This window comes from Dendrobates tinctorius, unplaced genomic scaffold, assembly GCF_039654945.1.
Source record: "Dendrobates tinctorius isolate UK_male_01 unplaced genomic scaffold, ASM3965494v1 ptg000029l, whole genome shotgun sequence".
Lineage (NCBI taxonomy): Eukaryota > Metazoa > Chordata > Amphibia > Anura > Dendrobatidae > Dendrobates > Dendrobates tinctorius.
The window spans coordinates 22,292,202-22,315,188 of NW_027361697.1; the positions used below are offsets into that span (position 1 = coordinate 22,292,202).

The window sequence follows — 22,987 nt, forward strand, 5'->3', positions numbered from 1 at the left end:
CTGTCAGAAGCGTCTCACCCAACCAACTGGTACCATATGCATACAAGACTCTGATTTGTCTAAATATTCTTAGACATGGGACAAGAGTTGGACATAGACTACTCTGATGGGTGTCAATAGAAAGCTACTTTTCTTCCTCTTGGAGAAGAGCAAATTTACATACCTTTCTATAAATTGAGCAGCATATACAGGACTAAACTCAGCCAGACTTGCTGACCATCAATATGTATGGGGCCTACCAACTCTTCAACTGATAAATGATGTCATGATGCTGGGGGGAGAGAAGGATCCGGCCTGTTGAATTTCAGTGGTTGATCTTTTTGTTCTTGCAGGAGATAAGATGCTGCCAGTAGAGTCTGGCAGCTGCTCTCTCATAGGCTCTGTACACATCACTGTATTTTCGGTCCGAATTCTGCCCGTGAAAAGAAAAGGACAGCGCTTTGACCAAAAGTTATTCACACGTGCTGTTCAGATGACTTTTTATCCCCACGGACCAAATGTCAGCATGAAAAAAATTGTAGCCTGCATTAGTCTTCTCCATATTTTGGAAGAGACTTGGCTATTCAAGTCTGTGTGTGTGCAAAAAAAAAAATACAGATCCCAAATGGATCACATATATAGCATCTGCTTTTTACAGATACATTGCCATTATTAACAGCGGAAACTGGTTTTGGTTTGTAAATTTTATTCACAGCCGAAGTATAAAAATGAATGCCATACAGAAGTCAAACAAATTTTTAATGGATGAAAATTTGCCGATTTTTTTGGTCGACTGTCATTTGAACTTAACCATAGAAATACGCAAATATATGCTAAACACACTAAATCACTTGACTGGCAATGTGGACGTCTTTAGCCATTGGCTGTTTTCTTAAACAGGAATTTTAAGGATTTAACAGCTTTTATTACAATGACAGCTGTACAAGGCCAACAAAAGGAGTGTACAGTCGTTAAAAAAAAAAAAAACCTTAGCAAAAAAAAAAAAATCACATTTACTTTACAAAGAACACAGATAAACAGATTCAATATTTAAACAAAATACAATTTTAAAGCTTGGCGTTTGCGTTTGAATAATAAGTGATATCTAATCTATACTTTGCTCTTTGTCACTCCTGCAATTACAGGGTACTACAATAGACATTGTCCGATTCTGAAAAGCAATGGGCCTTCAGGTCATACTGAATGAGTTAGAATATATATATTTATTAGGGTCTTGGAAATGTAATCGTGCACTTACAAAAGTTACCACAAATATGAATACATTCTCAGTAGAAAGAAATGTTTGCATGGTTCAGCATAAATATTCTTCAAAATCTGCCATAATATCGCTCTGCAGATACATGTCAATAGTTCCAGCCATCTGGAAAGGAAAAGAGGACACAGTATGTTATTGTATTCACACGTTTTCGGTGTGATATGGAGAGTCATGGTCACATTTTCCTGTAGAGGTCATCATTAAAGGACATCTAGTGGTTTCTGGAGATGGAAGATATCAAAAGAAACATCTAACCACGGCAGTTGCTTGTCAGGTTTATGACTTTACAGGAAATGCTTGTGTTGTGGAACATATAGTAAGATGGCTGGAGGCAGCGCGCCTGCATAGTATATAGAAATATTGTACCTTTTATGTTCATCCATACAGAACACTCAGCTTCTTCTGCAATCACTTATACATTGTACAAAGTCATACATAAAATATATAGGTTACAGGCATTGTAAAGGATGCCTAGTATTTTTCTGTAAAAATATAAAATGAAATATGACTTTTTTCCATTCTGACTTTACAGACAGGCCTATTATAAATATTTAATATTTTGCAAAAAAACAAAACAGGATTTTTGAATACTCACTGTAAAATCTGTTTTCTCTATCGCTTCATTGGGGGAAACAGGAAACCATGGGTGTACGCTGCTGCCACTAGGAGGCTGACACTATGCACAAAAAAAGTTAGCTCCTCCTCCGCAGTATACACCCCACCGACTGGCACTAAGTTAATCAATTAGTGAGAAAGCAGTAGGAGAAGCAACATGTAAAAGAAACAAAACAGCCAAACTCAAACTGTAACAATATGATACTGTAAACAGAACTGCTAAACTTGGGAGGGTGCTATGTCCTCCAATAAAGGTTCCGAGAAGCAAATTTTACGGTGAGTAACCAAAAATCTTGTTTTCTCTATCGCTTCATTGGGGGACACAGGAAACCATGGGACGTCCCAAAGCAGTCCGAGGGGAGGGAACAGCAGAAAACTCTGTTCAGGTCGGAGAACTAACCACTGCCACCTGCAAGATTCTTCTACCTAGGCTGGCATCCTCCGAAGCTTAGGTATGGACCCTGTAAAATTCGGCGAACATGTGGATGGATGACCAGGTTGCCGCTTTGCAGAGTTGCAGAGCGGAGGCCCTATGGTGTACCACCCAGGAGGCACCCACTGCCTGGGTTGAGTGTGCCTTAAACCCAGGAGAAGGCGCTCTGTTCTGACCTGGTATGCCTCCAAAATTGACGTCGGGATCCAGAGAGCCATGGTTGCCCTGGAGGCCGGAAGGCCTCTACGCACAGCCTGAGGAATGACAAAGAAATTTAGGTCCCAGGAGTACACGGGAGTCCAATACAGGGGCACTGCATATGCTACCTCCTGGAGAAAAAATCTGACCTGAGAATTCTGGTGTCAGATCAGCCCTTGGGAAAGAAGATCCGGTCTATCTGGGAGCCTCCAGGGGAGCATCCACGAGAAGATTGATGCCTCTGTCAAACAAGACCTTCTGGGCCAAACTGGTGCCCATAGATAGACCGGCATCCCTTGAAACAGGGATTCAAGAATGATGGACAGGTCTTCCGGGGCCAAGTAAAAGGATGGAGGCATTATGAGAAGGTCTTTGAGGTACGGGAAGAGCACTGGACCTATGATCCACAGAATGGGCAATACTGCTGCCACGATCTTTCTGAAGACCCTGGGAGCGGTTGTGAGCCCTTAAGGCAAGGCAAAAAACTGAAAATTGTCCTGCCCACCACAAAACGCAGGAATCTCTGATATCCTGAGAAAACAATGACATGGAGAAAGGAGATCATGGAGAACAGTAACTCCTGCCATTCCAAGATAGCAATTATTGAACTATGAGACTCCATCCAGAAATGGCATAGATGGACACCTTTCGTTCAGTAATCTTAGATCCAGGATGAATCATGCGGAGGAAAATCTGCCAAGACTGGTCCTGGGGAATCTAGCCTGCGCATTACAGGAATGCTCGGAGAAGGAGGATTTAAAGGAAACCCTTTTCTTATCCTGATGAGCCTGTGGCCTCTCTTGGCCAAAGAAATCCTCCATCGAAGACAAATTGGCGTAGGGGGTGAAAGTACCAAAACCAGGGTCGGACTAGCCCACTGGAGAATTCTCCGGTGGGCACAGGCACTGACATCTGCTGGCATACAGGGCCAGCAGCTGGCTAGGATCCCCGCTGCATCAGGGGACCCAGCCAGGGGCGTGTTTCTAATAGCGGCACACCACGCAGCTACTATGGGGTCCCACGTGACAGCAGAGCCGTAGCGGGTGACAGGAGACCGGAGCCGGCTGCTGCAGCTAAAGCCTGTCCCCACTGCTAAAGAGACATGAATATTCACCCTTCCCCACGCCCACATGATCATGCAGAGGAGAGTGGGCAGAGTTAGCCGCAAGCTGCATCTAACACTGCCCGCTATCAGAGATGGCAGACCAGGCCTCCGCTGCCGCTATGGGGCTGTAAGTCAGAGGGACCCGGCACCAGCACCGCCCCCAGTGCACGCCACATTCAACTGTATCGGAATCATAGATGCCGATGAAAGCAAAAATGGAGGAGCATCAGTTGACACTCCCTCTCCCATCAGTCCCCTCTGCCACTGCGTGTGCGCGATTACGTCACTTCATCGCATACCCACTGTGTGCCGGACAGACTGATTGCATTATATTGTGTGGGGGGGCTGCATTATACCCTGTAGGGGGAGGCTGCATTATACCCTATGAGGGGTAGCTGCATTATATTCTGTGGGAGGCTACATTATACCCTAGGAGAGGCTACATTATACCATATGAGGGGGGCTGCATTATATTCTGTGGGGGGGAGGCTGCATTATACCCTATGAGGGGGGCTACATTATACCATGAGGGGGCTACATTATATTGTATGGGGGCTGCATTATATTCTATGAGGGAGACTACATTATACTATATGAGGGGGCTGCATTATACCCTAGGAGGGGCTGCATTATATTCTTTGAGGGGGGTACATTATACTATATGAGGGGGCTACATTATATTCTTTGAGGGGGGCTTCTTTATACTATATGAAGGGGCTACATTATACTATGAGGGGGCTACTTTATATTCTATAAGGGGGCTACATTATATTCTATGAGGGAAGCTACCCCAACCCCTGCTACATAGTTAAGATGTGTACTACCTAATATTATACACTTATATTAGCGTGTTTTACCACACAATTGGTGGTCTTGTATTTATTTCTATGAAGCTACATAGTGGGCCCCCAGAATGGTTTTCTCTGGTGGGCCCAAGGTGCTCCAGTCCGATGCTGATCGAAACTCACGCTTCAAAGGAGGACGGCAAGGTTTGGCCAGAGGAAAGAGCGAGCTTGTCTCTCCTTAATAATTTGGTCCAGCTTGGAGCCAAATAAATGGTAACCATGGAAAGACAAGTTGGTAAGGGACTTCTTTGAGGATAAGTCCGCCTGCCACGTCTTCAGCCAAATGGTCCGTTGGATGGCCTCTATATTGCTGGATGCCCGAGCAGCACATGCAGCAGCGTCAACAGAGGCAAATACCATGTACTTCCCTGCATGAGAAATTTGGTTTGCGAGGTTGACTAGTTCCCTCAGTTGGGCTTCAGAAAGAATGCCCTGACGGAGCTGCTTATCCCATGCGGCTATAGACTGTCACCCAGGTTGAGGCAAAGGCAGGGCACAATGTAGAAGCGGCTGCTTCAAAGGCTGACCTTGCATAGGACTCTATGATGCCCAATAACATCAGAAAAATGAAGAGATCCAAACAACAGTAAAATTCAATAATTTTATTAATTCTGATTAAAATCAATAGATACACAAAAGGATAAAAATAGCCGAGTGCCTCACAATGGGGACACCACAAATTCTGACTAAGTAAAAGGATGATTGACAATCAATCTAAGTGATCATACGATATGATAAGGTAATAGTACATAGAAATGGCAGAGAAAATATTAGTATGGTAAGTATATAATATGCAGTGTGATCTTCCCAAACATGCAATGTAATAGACTATATATTTGACTCAGAGCAAAAGCGAAACCTGCGTTGGGGTGTGGGAACACCACTCTGTTACACTCAAGGTAAAAATCCTTTGGATATATTCTTGCGCTATGATCTTACTGGCACCCTCCCTTCACTGTTAGGTATCAGCTTTGAAGTGATGGAGTTAAACCAGGTCATAGTTTGTAAATTGGTGGCATTAACCAGTAGTGATTCTTCATGTGCTGAGTCAAATATACCGTCTATTACATTGCATGTTTCGGAAGATTACACTGCATATTATTTACTTACCATACTATTATTTTCTCTGCCATTTCTATGTACTATTACCTTATCGTAGCGTATGATCACTTAGATTGATTGTCAATCATCCTTTTACTTAATCAGAATTTGTGTCGTCCCCATTGTGGGGCACTCTGTTATTTTTATCCTTTTCTGTATCTATTGATTTTAATCAGCATTAATAAAATTATTGAATTTTACTGTTCTTTGGATCTCTTCGTTTTTCTGATGTTATTGGGCATCAGGATTGTGTAATAATCATTGATTTGAAGATCCAATACTGTTATATTTTGGACACCCTTGTGTTAATGTAACCCCTTCACGACATGTGTACTAATCATTGATTTGAAGTTTCAATATTGTTATATTTTGGACACCCTCGTGTTAATGTAATCCCTTCATGACATGCACTGAGCCCACATGTTTCCCGGCACATGTGCCTTCTTTAAACAGTCGCGGGTGGAATCACGATCAAACTCTGACAGCGGCATTTAATGCGTGCTTCCGGCAAGCGCACTGGAAATGCCGCCCATCGGTGACCCCGTCATATGAACGCGGGTCACTGATGGACAGGGCCGGACTGGGACTAAAATTCAGCCCTGGCATTTGAAGTTACACAGGCCCACTAGTCACATGGTGACTATATAATATCTTTGTACACTTGTAGTTTACAAGAAGTGAGCGGAGATTAACACGACTATATAACATGTAGTCACAGCTGTGCCCAGTATTTCAGCTCAGTCCTATTTATTGCTTTTAGGTACAGTACTCCTCCCAAATCTCTGTCCCCTTTTGTATGCATGATTACAGAATTCCTGGCAGAACTGCTCTCTATTGGGCAACCAGACCCCCTGGTCATAGCCGCCCCTATCATACCTCCCAACTTTTGAAGAAGGGAAAGATGGACAAAGACTGCGGAGCGCACAGCGCGCCGCTGCAAATTTTGGCCACGCCCAGCCACACCCATTTCACAAATAGTCACACCCATGTCCACACCTAATCGCACCCATTTAGCACTGCTGATCACACTGACTGGTACTGAGGGCACAGTGGCTGGCATTATGGGCACACTGACTGGCACTAAGAAAGAGAGAAAACAGAGAGAGAGAGAAAAAAGAAAACAGAGATAGCGAGAAAGAAAGGGGAAAGAAAGAAAGAACAGAGAGAGAAAGAAAGAACAGTGAGAGACAGAGAAAGAACAGAGAGAGAAAGAAAGAGGGGAAAGAAAGAAAGAACAGAGAGAGACAGAGAAAGAACAGAGAGAGAAAGAAAGAAGTAAAGAAAAGAAAGAAAGAACAGAGAGAAAGAGAGGAAAGAAAAAGAAAGAAAGAGGGGAAGAAAGAACAGAGAGAGAAAGAAAGAACAGAGAGAGAAAGAAAAAGAAAGAAAGAAAGATTCTACAAAGATACTATAGCAGCCCAGCTCCCATTGTAGTGCCCACCTGAGCCTCCCGGTGCAGGACCTATCATGATCCGCTCACATGGCCAGCATCCCCGATTCCAAGGCGATCCTGCTGTCTATGCTGTCGGAGGAGGACACGGTGATCGATCTGAAGCATTCCTGGTTCCTTCACAATCTCCTCAAGAAATTATCTCATTTCCGGTCAGCTTCCAGCACATCACTTCCGGTGGAATGTCATGTGTGAGTTTTAAAATGCTCCTCGGGGCTCCGCCGTGTAATCCTGTGTCCGTGGGAAAAGCACGCTTTGTATGCTTTGTACACACTTGGCTCCGCTCCGTACATCCCGTACACATATGACTCCACTCCATACACGCGCGGCTCCGCTCCGTACACCTCGTACACACGCGGCTCCGCTCCGTACACCTCGTACACACGCGGCTCCGCTCCGTACACCTCGTACACACGCGGCTCCGCTCCGTACACCTCGTACACACGCGGCTCGGCTCCATACACCTCGTACACACACGGCTCCGCTCCATACACCTCGTACACACACGGCTCCACTCCGTACACCTCATACACACACAGCTCTGCTACATCCACACTGTAAATCCTGACCCCACACATACTTACCTCAACCAGCACCATGACAACAGCAAAGCAGAGTCTTGCAGACACCAAGAGGCAAGGCTGAGCGCACAGGACCTGTGAGGTCACAGGAGGGGCGGAGTCAGGGGGTGACATGATCGGGGGTCTGGACAAAGGCTCCTGATCATGTGACCCCCTGACTCCTCCCCTCCTGTGACCTCATCACAGGTCCTGCGAACAGAGCGAGCAGGCAAGCGAGTGCGACGCTGTGAGTGGCTGCGGGGTGGAGGGGGGGTCTCATGCCAAGGCGAGGATGGGGGGGCGAGGATGGGGGGGGGCGAGGATGGGGGGGGCGAGGATGGGGGGGGGCGAGGACGGGGGGGGGGGGGCGAGGATGGGGGGGGCGTGGCAGCTTATCTCCCTGCAGTGCGGGAGGAGCTTGGAAACTATCACCGCCGTGCCCGCAGAGGGCCGGCGGCAGGAGCAACAGTGGCCGCAGCAGCTGGCAAGCGGCCAGATGACCGGGCGCTGCCACTCGCGGCCCACGTGACAGCGGCCCACGTGACAGCGGCCCAGCGGGAAAATGCCCGGTTGGTTATATTGCCAATCCGGGCCTGCTGATGGATCAGCATGATAACCAGAGGTCTCCAGCAGACCTCTATGGTGGTCACTGCCAGATTGCTATGAGCACCGCCCGGTGGTCGGAGCTCATAGCAAGTCAGCAATTCTGTTACATACAGGTGATCTGATCATCGCCTGTATGTAGCAGAGCTGATCGGGTTATGGCAGCTTCTAGTCTCCTATGGAGACTATTGAAGCATGCCAAAAGTAAAGAAAAATGTTTTTAAAAATATTAAAAAAAAAATATAAAAAAGTTCAAATCATCCCCTTTGCCCCATTCAAAATAAAACAATAAAAAAATCAATCATACATATATTTGATATCGCCGCGTTCAGAATCGCCCGATCTATCAATATAAAAAAAAATTAACTCGATTGATAAACGGCGTAGGGAAAAAAGTCAAGACCCCAGAATTCCTTTTTTTTTGGTTGCAGCAACACTGCATTAAAATGCAATCAAAAGGTCATATACATCCCACAATAGTATAATTAAAAACATCAGCTTGGCGCACAAAAAATAAGCCCTCACCCAACCCGAGATCATGAAAAATGGAGTTCGGCTATCAGGAAATAGCGCAATTTTTTTTTTTTAAAACAAACTTTGGATTTTTTTCACCACTTAAATAAAAAATAGCCTAGACATGTTTGGTGTCTATGAACTATTAAAGGAAAGGTGCCATCCAAAAAATTTTTTTCTCAGCAATTGAAGAAATGTGAAGAATTAATGTTTACATTTTCTTAAAAAATATCATTTGTTTTTAATTTTGTAAAATATGAAAAATAATTTTAAAAAGTCTGGCATTTCCACTTGTTAACACTAGGGGGAGCAGCTACTGAAATTTGGCACAAAAACCTAGTGTACGCCTAGCTCACATTACTGCACTGCAGTAATTATGGGCGGAATCTGCTGACATGGGTGTGATGTCACTCCTCTCCTCCCCTTCTGGGTGTTTGCTAAGAGAAATGAGAGGATGACATCTAGGAACACAGCGAGCAGCCATTTTGATGGGGCCTGCAAAGTTGCTGACTGTCTTTGCATGCAAAGTCTAGATCAGGACAGGTCATCAATCAGCAGAAATGTTTCCTGGATTTCTGTGGAGCAGACAAGCAGACGGTCCATCCATGTGTATAAAACACAGTGCTGTATGTACAATCCCTGGCACCGAACAGGGTGCTCCCCATAGACCAGCACACTGCTCTCCTGAAATACTCTGTGCTGCTGTCACCCTGCTCCTTCCACCATATATCAGGCCCCTGTCACCTCGCTTTCACACATCGCCAGGACGGGATCTGAGGAGAGGAATGGGGTCTTCGGTCACCGAGGATGGCAGGCAGCAAGGATTCTGGGAGTAGGGTGACAGCAGCACAGAATATTTCAGGAGAGCAGTGTGCTGGTCTATGGGGGAGGTCACAGAGGGAGCTACATGGCGGAGGAGCAGGGTGACAGCACCACAGAGTATTTCAGGAGAGCAGTGTGCTGGTCTATGGGGGGCACAGAGGGAGATATATGGTGGAGGAGCAGGGTGACAGCAGCACAGAGTATTTCAGGAGAGCAGTGTGCTGGTCTATGGGGGGCACAGAGGGAAATATATGGTGGAGGAGCAGGGTGACAGCAGCACAGAGTATTTCAGGAGAGCAGTATCACACGGGATAGGATTAGATACACGGCTCAGCAGTCATTATCACACAGGATAGGATTAGATACACGGCTCAGCAGTCAGTATCACACAGGATAGGATTAGATACACGGCTCAGCAGGCAGTATCACACAGGATAGGATTAGATACACGGCTCAGCAGGCAGTATCACACAGGATAGGATTAGATACACAGCTCAGCAGTCAGTATCACACAGGATAGGATTAGATACACAGCTCAGCAGTCAGTATCACACAGGATAGGATTAGATACACGGCTCAGCAGGTAGTATCACACAGGATAGGATTAGATACATGGCTCAGCAGTCAGTATCACACAGGATAGGATTAGATACACGGCTCAGCAGGTAGTATCACACAGGATAGGATTAGATACACGGCTCAGCAGGCAGTATCACACAGGATAGGATTAGATACACAGCTCAGCAGTCAGTATCACACAGGATAGGATTAGATACAGGGCTCAGCACACAGCATCACACAGGAGAGGATTAGATACAGGGCTCAGCAGTCAGTATCACACAGGAGAGGATTAGATGTCCAGCAGATGGCCAAGTGTTTTGAAACAGCAGGGAGCAGCTCCTCCTATGTTTTGCAAGAGCAGGGGCAGCAGCTGGTCGGGTGTTTTGGAAAGAGCAGCTCGGTCTCCAGCAGCTCGTCCTGGTTCCTCTCCTACAGCTGGTATGTGCAGAGTGAACATCCAAGCCCTGTTATGGTGGAACAGTACAGCATCCAGGGCTTGCAACAGAGTGTAAATGAAGCTAAAAGAAAAGCTCTAATAAGATGGCGCCTGGCCACACCTACAGCTGTGAATTGAGCTGCCCACAGAGGCGTGGCCAGTTCACTCCTGATGCAGCTGCAATGAAAGAGATAGGGTGGGCAGCCGACTATTGTTTCTTATGCCCAGGGACTGCCGTAAATGAGCATGGAAAGTGTCGTTCAGCAGCCAGAGAGGTAAGATGGCAGCCCCCAGTGGCTGCATTACTACAGAAAAAAAAAAATCCATACACACCACTGAGTCAAGCTTAGGGGACAATATCTTTTTATACTATTTTCTTTTTTACATTAAATTATGAAAAAACATGGCACCTTCCCTTTAATGACCTGGAGAATCATAATGGCAGGTGAAGTTTTAGCTTTTGGTGAAAATGGTAAAAAAAAAAAATCCAAAACATAGTTGTGGAATTGCACTTTTTTGCAATTTCACCACACTTGGAATTTTTTTTCCAGTTTTTGAGTACACAATATGGTAAAACCAATGTCCTTCAAAAGTAGAGCTCGTCTCGCAAAAAACAAGTCCTCACATGGCCATATTGGCAGAAAAATAAAAAAAGTTATGGCTCAGGGAAGAAGGGGAGCGAAAAACAAACGTAAAAACGAAAAAGGGCTCTGTCATGAAGGGGTTAAGAACTATGAACCGGTTGTTATTGGTGTTCTTGAGGGATGCTCCATCCGTAAGAGGAAGGAACGTGTTGGTGGACAGTCCGGAAATCAGAGGGCCCACAGTCGCAGAAGCAGTCCAGTTCGCAGTGAGCTCAGGGGAGAAGGGATATATGGTTCAGAGGCGCTTCCCTCTTTGGAAGCAGCGGGTCGAGTTGTCCCGTTTCCTGGAAAGTATCCCCTCAAATTCCCTATGAGGGGCAAAGACCTTAGAAGCTGGTCTCGACCGCCTAAACAAAACTGCCTGTTCTGCGGGTTCCGTAGCGGTATCCTTAATGTGAAAGGTCTGGTTGACAGCAACAATGAGGCTCTCTACCGTGTCTCTCATATTAGAGGTCCAGTCAGAATCCGGGTCCGAGTAATCCTCGGACAGTACATCTGAAACAGCCACGGCTGACTCCGGAGAGGAGTATCGTGAAGAAGTTTTCCGCTGGGAAAGACCAGATGGGGAGAGGGAGCGGGAGGAAGAGCTAGAACGACGCTCCTGCCTAGATCTCTTATGGTCCATGATGGTAGGCACAGCCAGAGAGTCCTGCAGTCACGCTGTCAACGGCGGAGAGGAGGACAGGCAATCTGTCAACAAAGGATACCAGGGGCTGCGACACCTTGGTGATATCCGCCACAGAGTGTGACAGAGAAGTAGCCCACAGTGGGATAGGAGCACCACTCTCTCCTGGGGCAGTAGGGGACTCTTGGGTAGCAGGTGCGGGGAAGCTGCTGCAGTCCTGACAGATGGGAGGGGACTGACCTGAAGGGAGTTTGCAATTACATGAGGAAAAAACAAAATGCCTGACAAGAGCAGAAGAAGAGGAAGCAGGGGGTTGAGAGCACTCTCCCTTAGGATTAGGCATGTTAGAGGGCAGAACCACTAATTAATGCCAGAAGGTTAGAGGACAGAAAAGAATATGCTAAGGAGAATGTCAGTCTGCAGAGCAGAGCTACTCACAGTAAAATGCGGGTCCTGAAGTCTACTTCCAGGCTACAGAGGGACACCAGGAGCAAGAAGGGCTGCAGGGAGAGATGCAGAGATCCCTGCAAAGAGAGGCCACATCTGGTCCAGGTGCCGGCAAATGTCAACAGCAGGAAGGAAGAGGAGGGCTCGCAGAAAGGAAAATTGCACGCCATTAAGTGGGGAGGAGGGGGCGAGATAAAAATAAAAGTCTGCTTGATTGAGGTCTGAAGGGGGTGGAGTTATCCGCGGGTGACAGGGAGAGGAGGCGTGACAGCGGCGGGTGGGAGAAAGCCTGAAGCTAACCGCCGGGTACTAGGCTCCGCTGAAGCTGAGGCCTAGAGTAGAAAAAGCGGATGCCAAGGACAGGGGAGGGCAACGTGGAGGCCCAAAAATTACCCATAAGGTAACCCTGCGCCACCAATCTAGCTGGAAGTAAAAAAGGGGGACAGGCCCAGTATATATCAAAAGGTCTATACCAGAAAAGAAAGCCCTAGGATATAAACCCTGCACCTGATCTAATATCCTAGAATAAAAAGAGGGATTAGAGAGAGGCAGTAAAAACCTATTTTGTGGTCTTCATTCATATCATCTTCCTTATTTTCTGGTTTATCTTCTTCTTTATCTGAATCTTCTCCTCTGTCGCCTCTGGACTGGAACCTGATGGAGAGAAAATAAAGATGTACCTCTCCATCCATCCTCTCTACTGTGGGACGTCTGTGCCTCCTGAAACAGACAGGATCTGGTGGGCGAGAGGGTATGAGACACGGCCAGGACCAAAATTCGGATCACCTAAACACTCTTCTTGTGTTAGGGGTAGGGGTCCTGCGGGCTAGACATATGAAGATACGGGGTTGCAGTACATGCCATACTCATAGTCTCTATGTGGGAGTACAGTGTGACTGTTCACACTATATCCCTCCAGAGGTAAGGAGAAAATCCACCTGAAAAAGAAAAGACGTTACAGAAAAACAATGAAAAACGAAGTAGATATGGGTCCAGTAACAGACCCGTGTCCACCTTGTACTGACACTACGCTAAACTGATTAACCTAGTGCCAGTCGGTGGGGTGTACACTGCGGAGGAGGAGCTATCTTTTTTGTGCATAGTGTCAGCCTCCTAGTGGCAGCAGCATACATCCATGGTTTCCTGTGTCCCCCAATGAAGCGATACAGAAATTTTTTTCTTCATATCATCTATATAAAATCATTCAGAAATCTTACAATTTTCACACTATTCTTTAGGCCTTATACTAAACTCTACCTTCCTGTTGTGTACAAAAAATTTTTTCGGTTTATCTCATTATCGCAGACGTATTGGGAACACAGGATCCGCTACTCACAATAAGTGAGGTCACAGCTCACATGATTTGACAATGACCTTTGCCTAGATTAGAGCATGCCCAGTTTCTACTTCTGTACAAGAAAATATGAACTGCATCAGTCTGTTGCTACTAATGATTATGATAAGATCAGGAAGTACTGTAGAAGTCTAATATTAGGCCTAAAGGCCAGTGTGAAAATTGCAATTTTTTAACTAAAAAACCCCCAAAACATAAATATATATCCATTATATATACACACAAACTTATCTAAAAATGTGATGTACCTGAATGTGTCATCAGAAAATGAAGGTCATTTTCTGATAAATTCCCTTTAAAAATATTAGTGAACTTTTATCTGAAAGCGGTCATTGCATAGTTTTAATACAGAGATAGTAGAAGAGCAGGGGCTTGGTGTTGAGCTGCCAGGACAAGAAGTCACAGAAGATCCAAGTTGAATAAATCACACATTTTATTGGACAAAGTGTTTCAATAACGAGACGTTCTCTTCAAATCCTGATGATCTCAATAGACCAGTAGAGAACAATATGTTCTTGGATGTGTCATCCAATAAATTATGTGATTTACTTTACTTAAATCTTCTGAGCCCTTCCATCCGTGACACCAGTGCATGTTGTTTTGCCATCTCTACATTCAAGCTTACCCAACAGTCCTGTACGGCTAGAGAGCCTGGCGGGATGCAGAAGCCCAAGGACCTTCTGTGTGATTGTGCCTACATTAGAGATGTTCCTAAATTTGCACCACTACTAAAAGGTGATCACTTAATTTTTGTATTTTTGTATAGACCACACTACCATGTTTTAGATTTGGTCAATTCACACATTTTATAAAACAAATTGGTTCAACCAAATCCCTAGGAACTATGAACAGACTGATTTATCTATTGACGTCAAGTTTTAGCCATTCCATACAATACCTTTGATAATACATAATGCCTGTAACACACACCAATCCAATTGGTAATATTTATGATAAATGCCATGACAGCTATATCTACAACACTTACACTCTCCCTGCGGCGCCTCTCTTCCTCCTTCTTCCTAGCCAGGCTAAATTCTTCTTCATTGTGGCTCCCTGGGGTGATGACCTCAGGAGAGTGGAGGTCTTTGGATGGCTCTTGCAGATATAGAGGCAGCGCTTCAGGACTCTCTGCTTCAGGGGATATACAGTTACTTACTTCCATTTCTTTTGCTTCTCTGTAGAAAAAATATGGGGTTAAAGCAAATATGAATATTGTACTTGTATAACAAGGCATCATATTCCTGCTCAGCAAATTGAATCTGCATTGAAAGGATTCGATAGGACTTCTATATATATTATGCTGTGAGGTCTCGCAAGACCCCAGTACATAAATGTAGAGTAAAAAAAAAATTAAAATCTCCTTGACGCTTCCCAAGTCCTGTCCCACTGCTGCAGATGACCATTTAGTCCTCCGTACAGCCTTCACTGGCCTATTTACTCATACATAGCACGCAACATCCTCTTTCATCTTCGATCACCACTGAGGCTCCTGATGTGGACTAGGCCTCGGACATCATTGCACCTTTTTTTAGTAAGGTCAGGGGCCTCCTCAGTGCCAGAAGGGTGATGTTGCATGCTCTGGAGAAGTAAAGAAGTTGTCAGAGGGAGCTATGTAGAGGACCAGATGGGTGACCACAACGGCAACACAGGTGAGTGACAAGTTTTTTTTGTTTTTTTTTCTCTATTTGCCCGGCCCTTTACAAATCAAACCGTGGAAGGTCATAATTTTTTTTACTGCAAAAAAATTAACAAACCCATGTACTAATCTTCACCAGAATCAAACTGTCTCAAGAGCCTGGAATCCAATCATTTTCTACACATACGGGAGAAGTAGATGCCTCACTACAGTCCTTCAAGTAGTTCACAGTTTTGCAATTCATCAGATTTGTGGCCAACCTATTTTTTTTTCTTGACGCACAACGGTCTAACGTTAGCTTATTTTCACATACTGTATTATGAGAAAAATCATCTCAATAGAAATTCTGCATGGGAGAGTTGAATGACAGAAGAGGTACAGAACAACCAGGAACATGCTGCGTGCTTTTACTAAAAGCGTTAGAATGGAATTCAGAAACTAAAAGATCCAAACAGCAGACTATATTCTGGATGAGCACCATTTGTATGGTTACTAAAGGTAACATAGTAACATAGTTATTAAGGTTGAAGGAAGACTTTAAGTCCATCTAGTTCATCCCATATCCTTATCCTAACTTGCCCTAACATGTTGATCCAGAGGAAGGCAAAAAAAACCCCATGTGGCAACAGTAAGCTTCACATTCGGGAAAAAAAATTCCTTCCCGACTCCACATACGGCAATCAGACTAGCTCCCTGGATCAACGCAATATTAAGGAAACTAGTGTATATACCCTGTAATATTATACTTTTCAAGAAAGGCATCCAGTCCCCTCTTAAATTTTAGTAGGGAATCACTAATAACTTCTGAACATTTAACTGAGAGGTTGGCACAGTCTTATATCAGTGTCATGAAACGACACAAACAGCAAAGCATCACACTTGTGTGAAAACAACAAACAATTATAATAAAAAAAAAAAAAAAAGAAAAGATGATAATGTTTGGCCGACTGAAGAAAGGTAATGTCTAACGGCCTGGCATGGTGATTACACTCTTACAATAACTCCATCCCCAGCTCAGGGGGTTTGGCAGAAGACCAAAGTTAGATGGCCAACCTTATTTTGTCTCCTTTATCAGTCTGCAGTTCTTGCCATCTCCTTAATTCTTGAGCTTTCAGTGCTCTCTCTCGCTCCTCTTTGGCTATTGCAGCTTTTTTGAACTGCTGGAAGCTGTCACTTGATGACTTTATAGTCACAAGAGTGGTATTGAGAGCCTTGGAAAATGTCGCCCAGCAAGAGTTTTGGACTTTTGCAGTCTACAACAAGAAAAAAAAAATCCAGGCACCACTATGGTATGGTTCAATAATTAATTTCAAGCTAGTCAAAGATATACAATTTGGTTGTTTCAGTGATTGGGTCAGTTTGGCTAGACTTGTACTGAAGGGAAGGTTTAGTTAAATTCTCCATTACAAGACAAAAAATAGACTTGTTGGTACCCATATTCCCTTGCATCCATTAGTTGAGATGTGCTCCTCCAGCCCAGTTCCTTCTTTTCCACTCTGCCAATGTGGCATCACTGCCGAAGTCATGTTGACCTACAGACAGCTCAGCAGATATTGTGTCACAGTGACGCGCTGTCGAGAGCAGAGCGGAAGAGAAGGAACTGCTGTCGACATGACGTCACAGAAGGCAGGGAAATCACCAGCAGGTGCAGTCCGTGACCACTCTGAGCTGGAAGAGATCGTTATAGGGCAGAACAGACAAGTATTTAACAGGTACCTGCCAATAAGCATTTAGCCCCATAAAAGGGTGGGAAAAAAGTCCAGCATAACTCTTTTAAGTAATGTACACTTGGCCTCAGGAGGCACCAAGTTTTTGTTTCATAGTGCTCAGGTTGAAAGAAGACACAAGTTCCTTGAGTTTAAAATACATATAACACAAACACGTTAATAAACCTACTAATGCAATAATACTTGTGTCAAATACCTTTTCGGGTGAGGTCTTACCAATGCGGTCTTCTTGATTAGACACAATATTACCTTCTGTTGTGCTTTTCTGCAATTCATTTGATAATGAATCTAAGGAAAAAAAAAAAATAAATTACGGTATGTTTTCAAGAATAAAAAAAAAAGTAATTTTAATAAGTGGATCATAAACGAATGCACTACAGTGGAATATTTTTATACAGTTGTGTAAGACATTAGTCATGTAATCATATCTTTATATCATGATCTAATTTATAAAAATATCTACCCAAATCCATGCACGGGCCTCTATTACTTCAATAGGCCTCAGGATGCATTCGATCACCTCCAGAATGTTACCTGATGCCATCCATCTGTCTAATCACTTCCAAAAAGTATCCTCAAAAAGGCAGACAGACAATATGCCAAATCATGGGGTGTGATACATATATATGCACCACCTAAAGTCAATTACCCGAAAACTTCAAATGAAGATTAAAGAACAGCCCAAACACAGATTTCTTCACTAAAGCTATCGATTTACTTTGTATACACCATCATTATAGCCATGCCTTTACTTTACATTGCTTAAATCATGCCAACAGGTTCCCTTTAATGACCAAGATTATTTTTAAACTTGATTTAGGTGCATTGTTAAAGAAGGTGTATGAGGGCTATCCAGTACTGCCAATGTGGGATACATTGTATATTGATTAGATTTTCTTTTTTTTGAGTGGTAAAATAGCAATTCTACTCAGGCTCAATGTATATTTTTTTCATTGTTCACTGTGCCGTTAACAAACGTGTTACCTTTGTTGTTTACTTTGGTTTGAATACTTAGTATTTGAAAACATTTTGGTTAGTCAGTACTACATGGCGGTGCCTCATCCCCTGATGATGCCACACATGCGGTGAAACATGTTGGGGGGGATGTGTGCTATAATATTACTTGTCCTATTCTGCTACATAAGTGATGGCACTCAGGGGTGTCAACTTAATTAATATGGGTGGCTACCATAAAATAAACAAATCATCGGCAGAGTAAGGACAATATTTCAATACCCATAATCATTTTAATTACAATTAATTAACAATAAAAGTTACGTTTTATGGCTTGCTAGAGAGATTTCAATATGGGGTTCTCCCCTTTTTGTTAATTCTGAATATATTCCTCCCAGGTCATTTTTTCCCCCTTGTTATGGTTTGTTACACTGACAGACAACCTATTAAGCCATACCTCCAGTCTGGTGGGCAGATACACATGGCAGAGGTGATGGACATTGTTAGGCCGCATGCTACCGTGATAGCACAATGGCTCCCTTTGTCATAACGTGAGGATAACCAATCAGAGAGCTTTGGTCACACACACCTTAATGGCTACTGACCACAATATCTAAGTAGTTAAAGTGCTAGGATGGGGGATCTCTAAACCAGAGTCTACTCATTATGACCTAGTGAGTACACACCACTGGGTACCCTACTAACACTCCATATGGTGGATGTATCCATCATTTCCATTAAGTGTTTAACATGAGTCAACATATATGACTAATAAAACCATACAAACTTTGTGGTTTGCACACTAAACCCCACCTTTTCCTTTTTGTGTGTACTTTTTCTTTAAATGAGCACTCCCACAAAACTTTTTAATGTCTAAACCTGTGTAAATGTATATGTAGTATCATGTAAGTGTGCTAATATACTCAGTGATCACCATCTTCACCAGTTTCCAGTGCTGCTCCAGTCCTCTTCTGGGTCACTTGACTGTTCTTCCGATTTGCTGGATCACACTGGATCTATGGGTGAGCCACAAGTCGCTTTCACAATGTAAGTCTATGGAGCTTTAGAACGCAGCTCCATATACAGTTGTGGCCAAAATTATTGACACCCCTGCAATTCTGTCAGATAACACTCAGTTTCTTCCTGAAAATGATTGCAAACACAAATTCTTTGGTATTATTATCTTCATTTAATTTGTCTTAAATGAAAAAACACAAAAAGAATTGTCCTAAAGCCAAATTGGATATAATTCCACACCAAACATAAAAAAGAGGGTGGACAAAAAAGTATTGGCACTGTTCGAAAAATCATGTGATGCTTCTCTAATTTGTGTAATTAACAGCACCTGTAACTTACCTGTGGCATCTAACAGGTGTTGGCAATAAGTAAATCACACTTGCAGCCAGGTGACATGGATTAAAGTTGAGTCAACCTCTGTCCTGTGTCCTTGTGTGTACCACATTGAGCATGGAGAAAAGAAAGAAGACCAAAGAACTGTCTGAGGACTTGAGAAACCAAATTGTGTGGAAGCATGAGCAATCTCAAGGCTACAAGTCCATCTCCAAAGACCTGAATGTTCATGTGTCTACCGTGCGCAGTGTCATCAAGAAGTTTAAAGCCCATGGCACTGTGGCTAACCTCCCTAGATGTGGACGGAAAAGAAAAATTGACAAGAGATTTCAACGCAAGATTGTGTGGATGTTGGATAAAGAACCTCGACTAACATCCAAACAAGTTCAAGCTGCCCTGCAGTCCGAGGGTACAACAGTGTCAACCCGTACTATCCGTCGGCGTCTGAATGAAAAGGGACTGTATGGTAGGAGACCCAGGAAGACCCCACTTCTTACCCCGAGACATAAAAAGCCAGGCTGGAGTTTGCCAAAACTTACCTGAAAAAGCCTAAAACGTTTTGGAAGAATGTTCTCTGGTCAGATGAGACAAAAGTATAGCTTTTTGGGCAAAGGCATCAACATAGAGTTTACAGGAGAAAAAAAGAGGCATTCAAAGAAAAGAACACGGTCCCTACAGTCAAACATGGCGGAGGTTCCCTGATGTTTTGGGGTTGCTTTGCTGCCACTGGACTGCTTGCCGTGCGCATGGCATTATGAAGTCTGAAGACTACCAACAAATTTTGCAGCATAATGTAGGGCCCAGTGTGAGAAAGCTGGGTCTCCCTCAGAGGTCATGGGTCTTCCAGCAGGACAATGACCCAAAACACACTTCAAAAAGCACTAGAAAATGGTTTGAGAGAAAGCACTGGAGACTTCTAAGGTGACCAGAAATGAATCCAGACCTGAATCCCATCGAACACCTGTGGAGAGATCTAAAAATGGCAGTTTGGAGAAGGCACCCTTCAAATATCAGGGACCTGGAGCAGTTTGCCAAAGAAGAATGGTCTAAAATTCCAGCAGTGCATTGTAAGAAAGTCATTGATGGTTACCAGAAGCGGTTGGTCGCAGTTATTTTGGCTAAAGGTTGTGCAACCAAGTATTAGGCTGAGGGTGCCAATACTTTTGTCTGGCCCATTTTTGGAGTTTTGTGTAAAATGATCAATGTTTTGCTTTTTGCTTCATTCTCTTTTGTGTTTTTTTCATTTAAGACAAATTAAATGAATATAATAATACCAAAGAATTTGTGTTTGCAATCATTTTCAGGAAGAAACTGAGTATTATCTGACAGAATTGCAGGTGTGTCAATACTTTTGGCCACAACTGTACTCATCATGTAAAAGTGTATGATCCAGCGAGCCACAAGAGCCATCACGTGACCCAGATGAGGAACGGAGCGGCACTGGAAAATGGTGATCGGTGGAGTATATTAATGTACTTACAGTACACTAAATATACATATACACAGGTTTAGGCAATAAGTTTTGTAGGAGTGCGTCTTTAAAGCTAATAATATTCTATTACTAGATGGAGGCCCGATGCCATCGCATCGGGAGGGTGGTAATGTCACGATGGGGGCAGGCTTTGTCTCTCCCCCCATGTGCTCACCCACCTATCCACTCTCTCTTTCCCCATGTGCTGACTTCTCCCGTCTGTGCTCTCTTCTTTGACCTGTCTATCCCATGTGCTATCCCCCTTGTCTGCTGCCTCTCTCCATCCTGTGCTGTCCCGTTTGAGCTGTCTCCCCCCTGTGCGCTGTTTCTCTCACCCCTGTATCTGACCGTGTACAGAACATACCACAGCTTTTGGGCAGGGGAGGAAGCAAAAGACAATACTGACATCAGAGCAGGAGATCACAGAGGATACATTTTGTGAGGTAAAATATGGTTGAAAAACAGTCAGTGAAATATTTTACCTCACAAAATCAATCCCCTGTAATCCCCTGCTCTGATGTCAGTATTGTCTTTTGCTTTCTCCCCTGCCCAGGAGATGTGGTATGCTTCGTACATGGTCAGACACAGACAATTTCTAAAATGAACTTTTGTTCTTTGGAAAACCCATTTAATGTGACCGGCTTCCTCTGCCTGTAGACACGTCGCGGATCAGCCGAATGATTCACTGCGCCTGTGCGGAATTCGCGCAGGCGCAGTGCGAAGGTGTTCCGCTGGTGGTACCGCGCAAGAGGCTGCGTGAATGTGAGTGTGAGCTGCGTACAGTGTATAGAGTGTGTGTGTGTGGTGCGACGGTGTTCCGCTGGTGGTACCGCACAATAGGTTGGTACCAGCAGAAGTTTCCATATTGAGACACCCATCACTTGGGGGTCCCAATATGGCGGTCGGTGAACTTCCTCCGCTTGGAATTATGGAATACGGTAATATCTGGACAGAACAAGAAATGAAAATATTACAAGGCAATTATATAAATAAATAAAAACCCATAATTCATCCCATCTACGTGTCCAATTTGCCAGACAATAAATCATGCCCTGACTACAATGTCACAAGACAGATCTCTTTAAATGAAGACAGAGTGTAGATGTCTTAAGCCAATGGATGCTATATATCTATGCAAAATTAAGTTTTTTTTTTATCTAATACAGTTTCCCAAAGTGGATCAGGTAACTGGCACTATGGCAACCCTTTAGTAAAAGTATCATGGAGCTCACATTAACCTACCGGTATGTTGCTAATCAAAGACCCAGTGCAAGCTCTCTCCTTGCATTTTTTTAACTCATTATTGAAGATTATACAACATAAAAAAGGTTACATCATAGAACAAAACAAAAACAGTATTTCTCATTGCTCATTAATACTGTCTGGGAAAGTTAACCCTGCGCTTACCTTACTATAGGTTGAATATTTTAACCAAAGCCATAATATCCCCATGTCAGGCACCAAATATCTCATACTTTGTCATGAGAGAATACCCCTCATCACCTGGGGACTAATGTGAGTCAAAGGATATTGAAACCAAGGCTTCTCATACCTTAATCAAATTTTTCAGGACAGTGTTCATTTTTATATACCGCCTTCTTAAAGAACGCTGAAGTATTTACCATATTGACCCATTGTGAAATTTGCGGGGGTCTTCTATCCATCCATCTCACGGCGATAGCCTTGCGAGCCAAAAACAATGTTTCCGTGGAAGAGTACAAGGATAGTGAGGCCATGTTTCTGCATCAAGGTTTCCTAATAAACACACCTCAGGGCAGTTTGATACAGGGGATTCTATGATCTTGATGAATATAGCTATGACCTCTTTCTAAAAGTCTGCAATAGGAGGACAATATCACATCAGGTGTATAAAAGAAGAAGCACAAGTATTACTCTGGTGCCTCTAAGACCCCCCAGAGACTCTGAAGACTCAAACTGTGCGCAAGGTGGTGTTCAGAATTAGGCAAATTATTATCTACTATCCAGTGTTGTAGATAGCGAAGTTGGCCAGCTAAGAAGTATAAGAAGTCCTGGGGTGCCGCACCTGCCTCATCCTTGGGCCTCTGAAGAACGGCCAGCTTCAGTTTGTGTCTGTTTGAGCTCCATATGAAGGATGCTAAATGGGAGTTGATCATGGCAAAGACCTTTTTTGGGACTATGGAGGCTGAATGTTCCAGAACATATAGGAACTCAGGGAGATCTATCATGGTAATGACATCTATTCTCCAAGCTAGTGAGAAAGGGTAGGCTCCCCATATTCCAATTTCTCCTGCAGGTAT

At 43.9% G+C, this 22,987-nt stretch overlaps 1 protein-coding gene across 8 annotated transcripts in view; it reads right to left on the bottom strand.

Moving 5' to 3' along the window:
• Positions 1–668: 668 nt before the first annotated feature.
• Positions 669–22,987, bottom strand: part of BRDT (bromodomain testis associated) — a 176,026-nt gene continuing 153,707 nt past the window's right edge. For all 8 annotated transcript variants that reach the window (XM_073571465.1, XM_073571469.1, XM_073571470.1 and 5 more), the window contains 4 exons: positions 17,130–17,221; positions 16,260–16,459; positions 14,556–14,745; positions 669–1,360 (listed from right to left, as the gene is read on the bottom strand). In XM_073571465.1, coding sequence (XP_073427566.1) covers positions 1,292–1,360; positions 14,556–14,745; positions 16,260–16,459; positions 17,130–17,221 — 551 coding nt within the window. In that variant the 3' untranslated portion in view covers positions 669–1,291. The remainder of the gene's footprint in view (positions 1,361–14,555; positions 14,746–16,259; positions 16,460–17,129; positions 17,222–22,987) is intronic.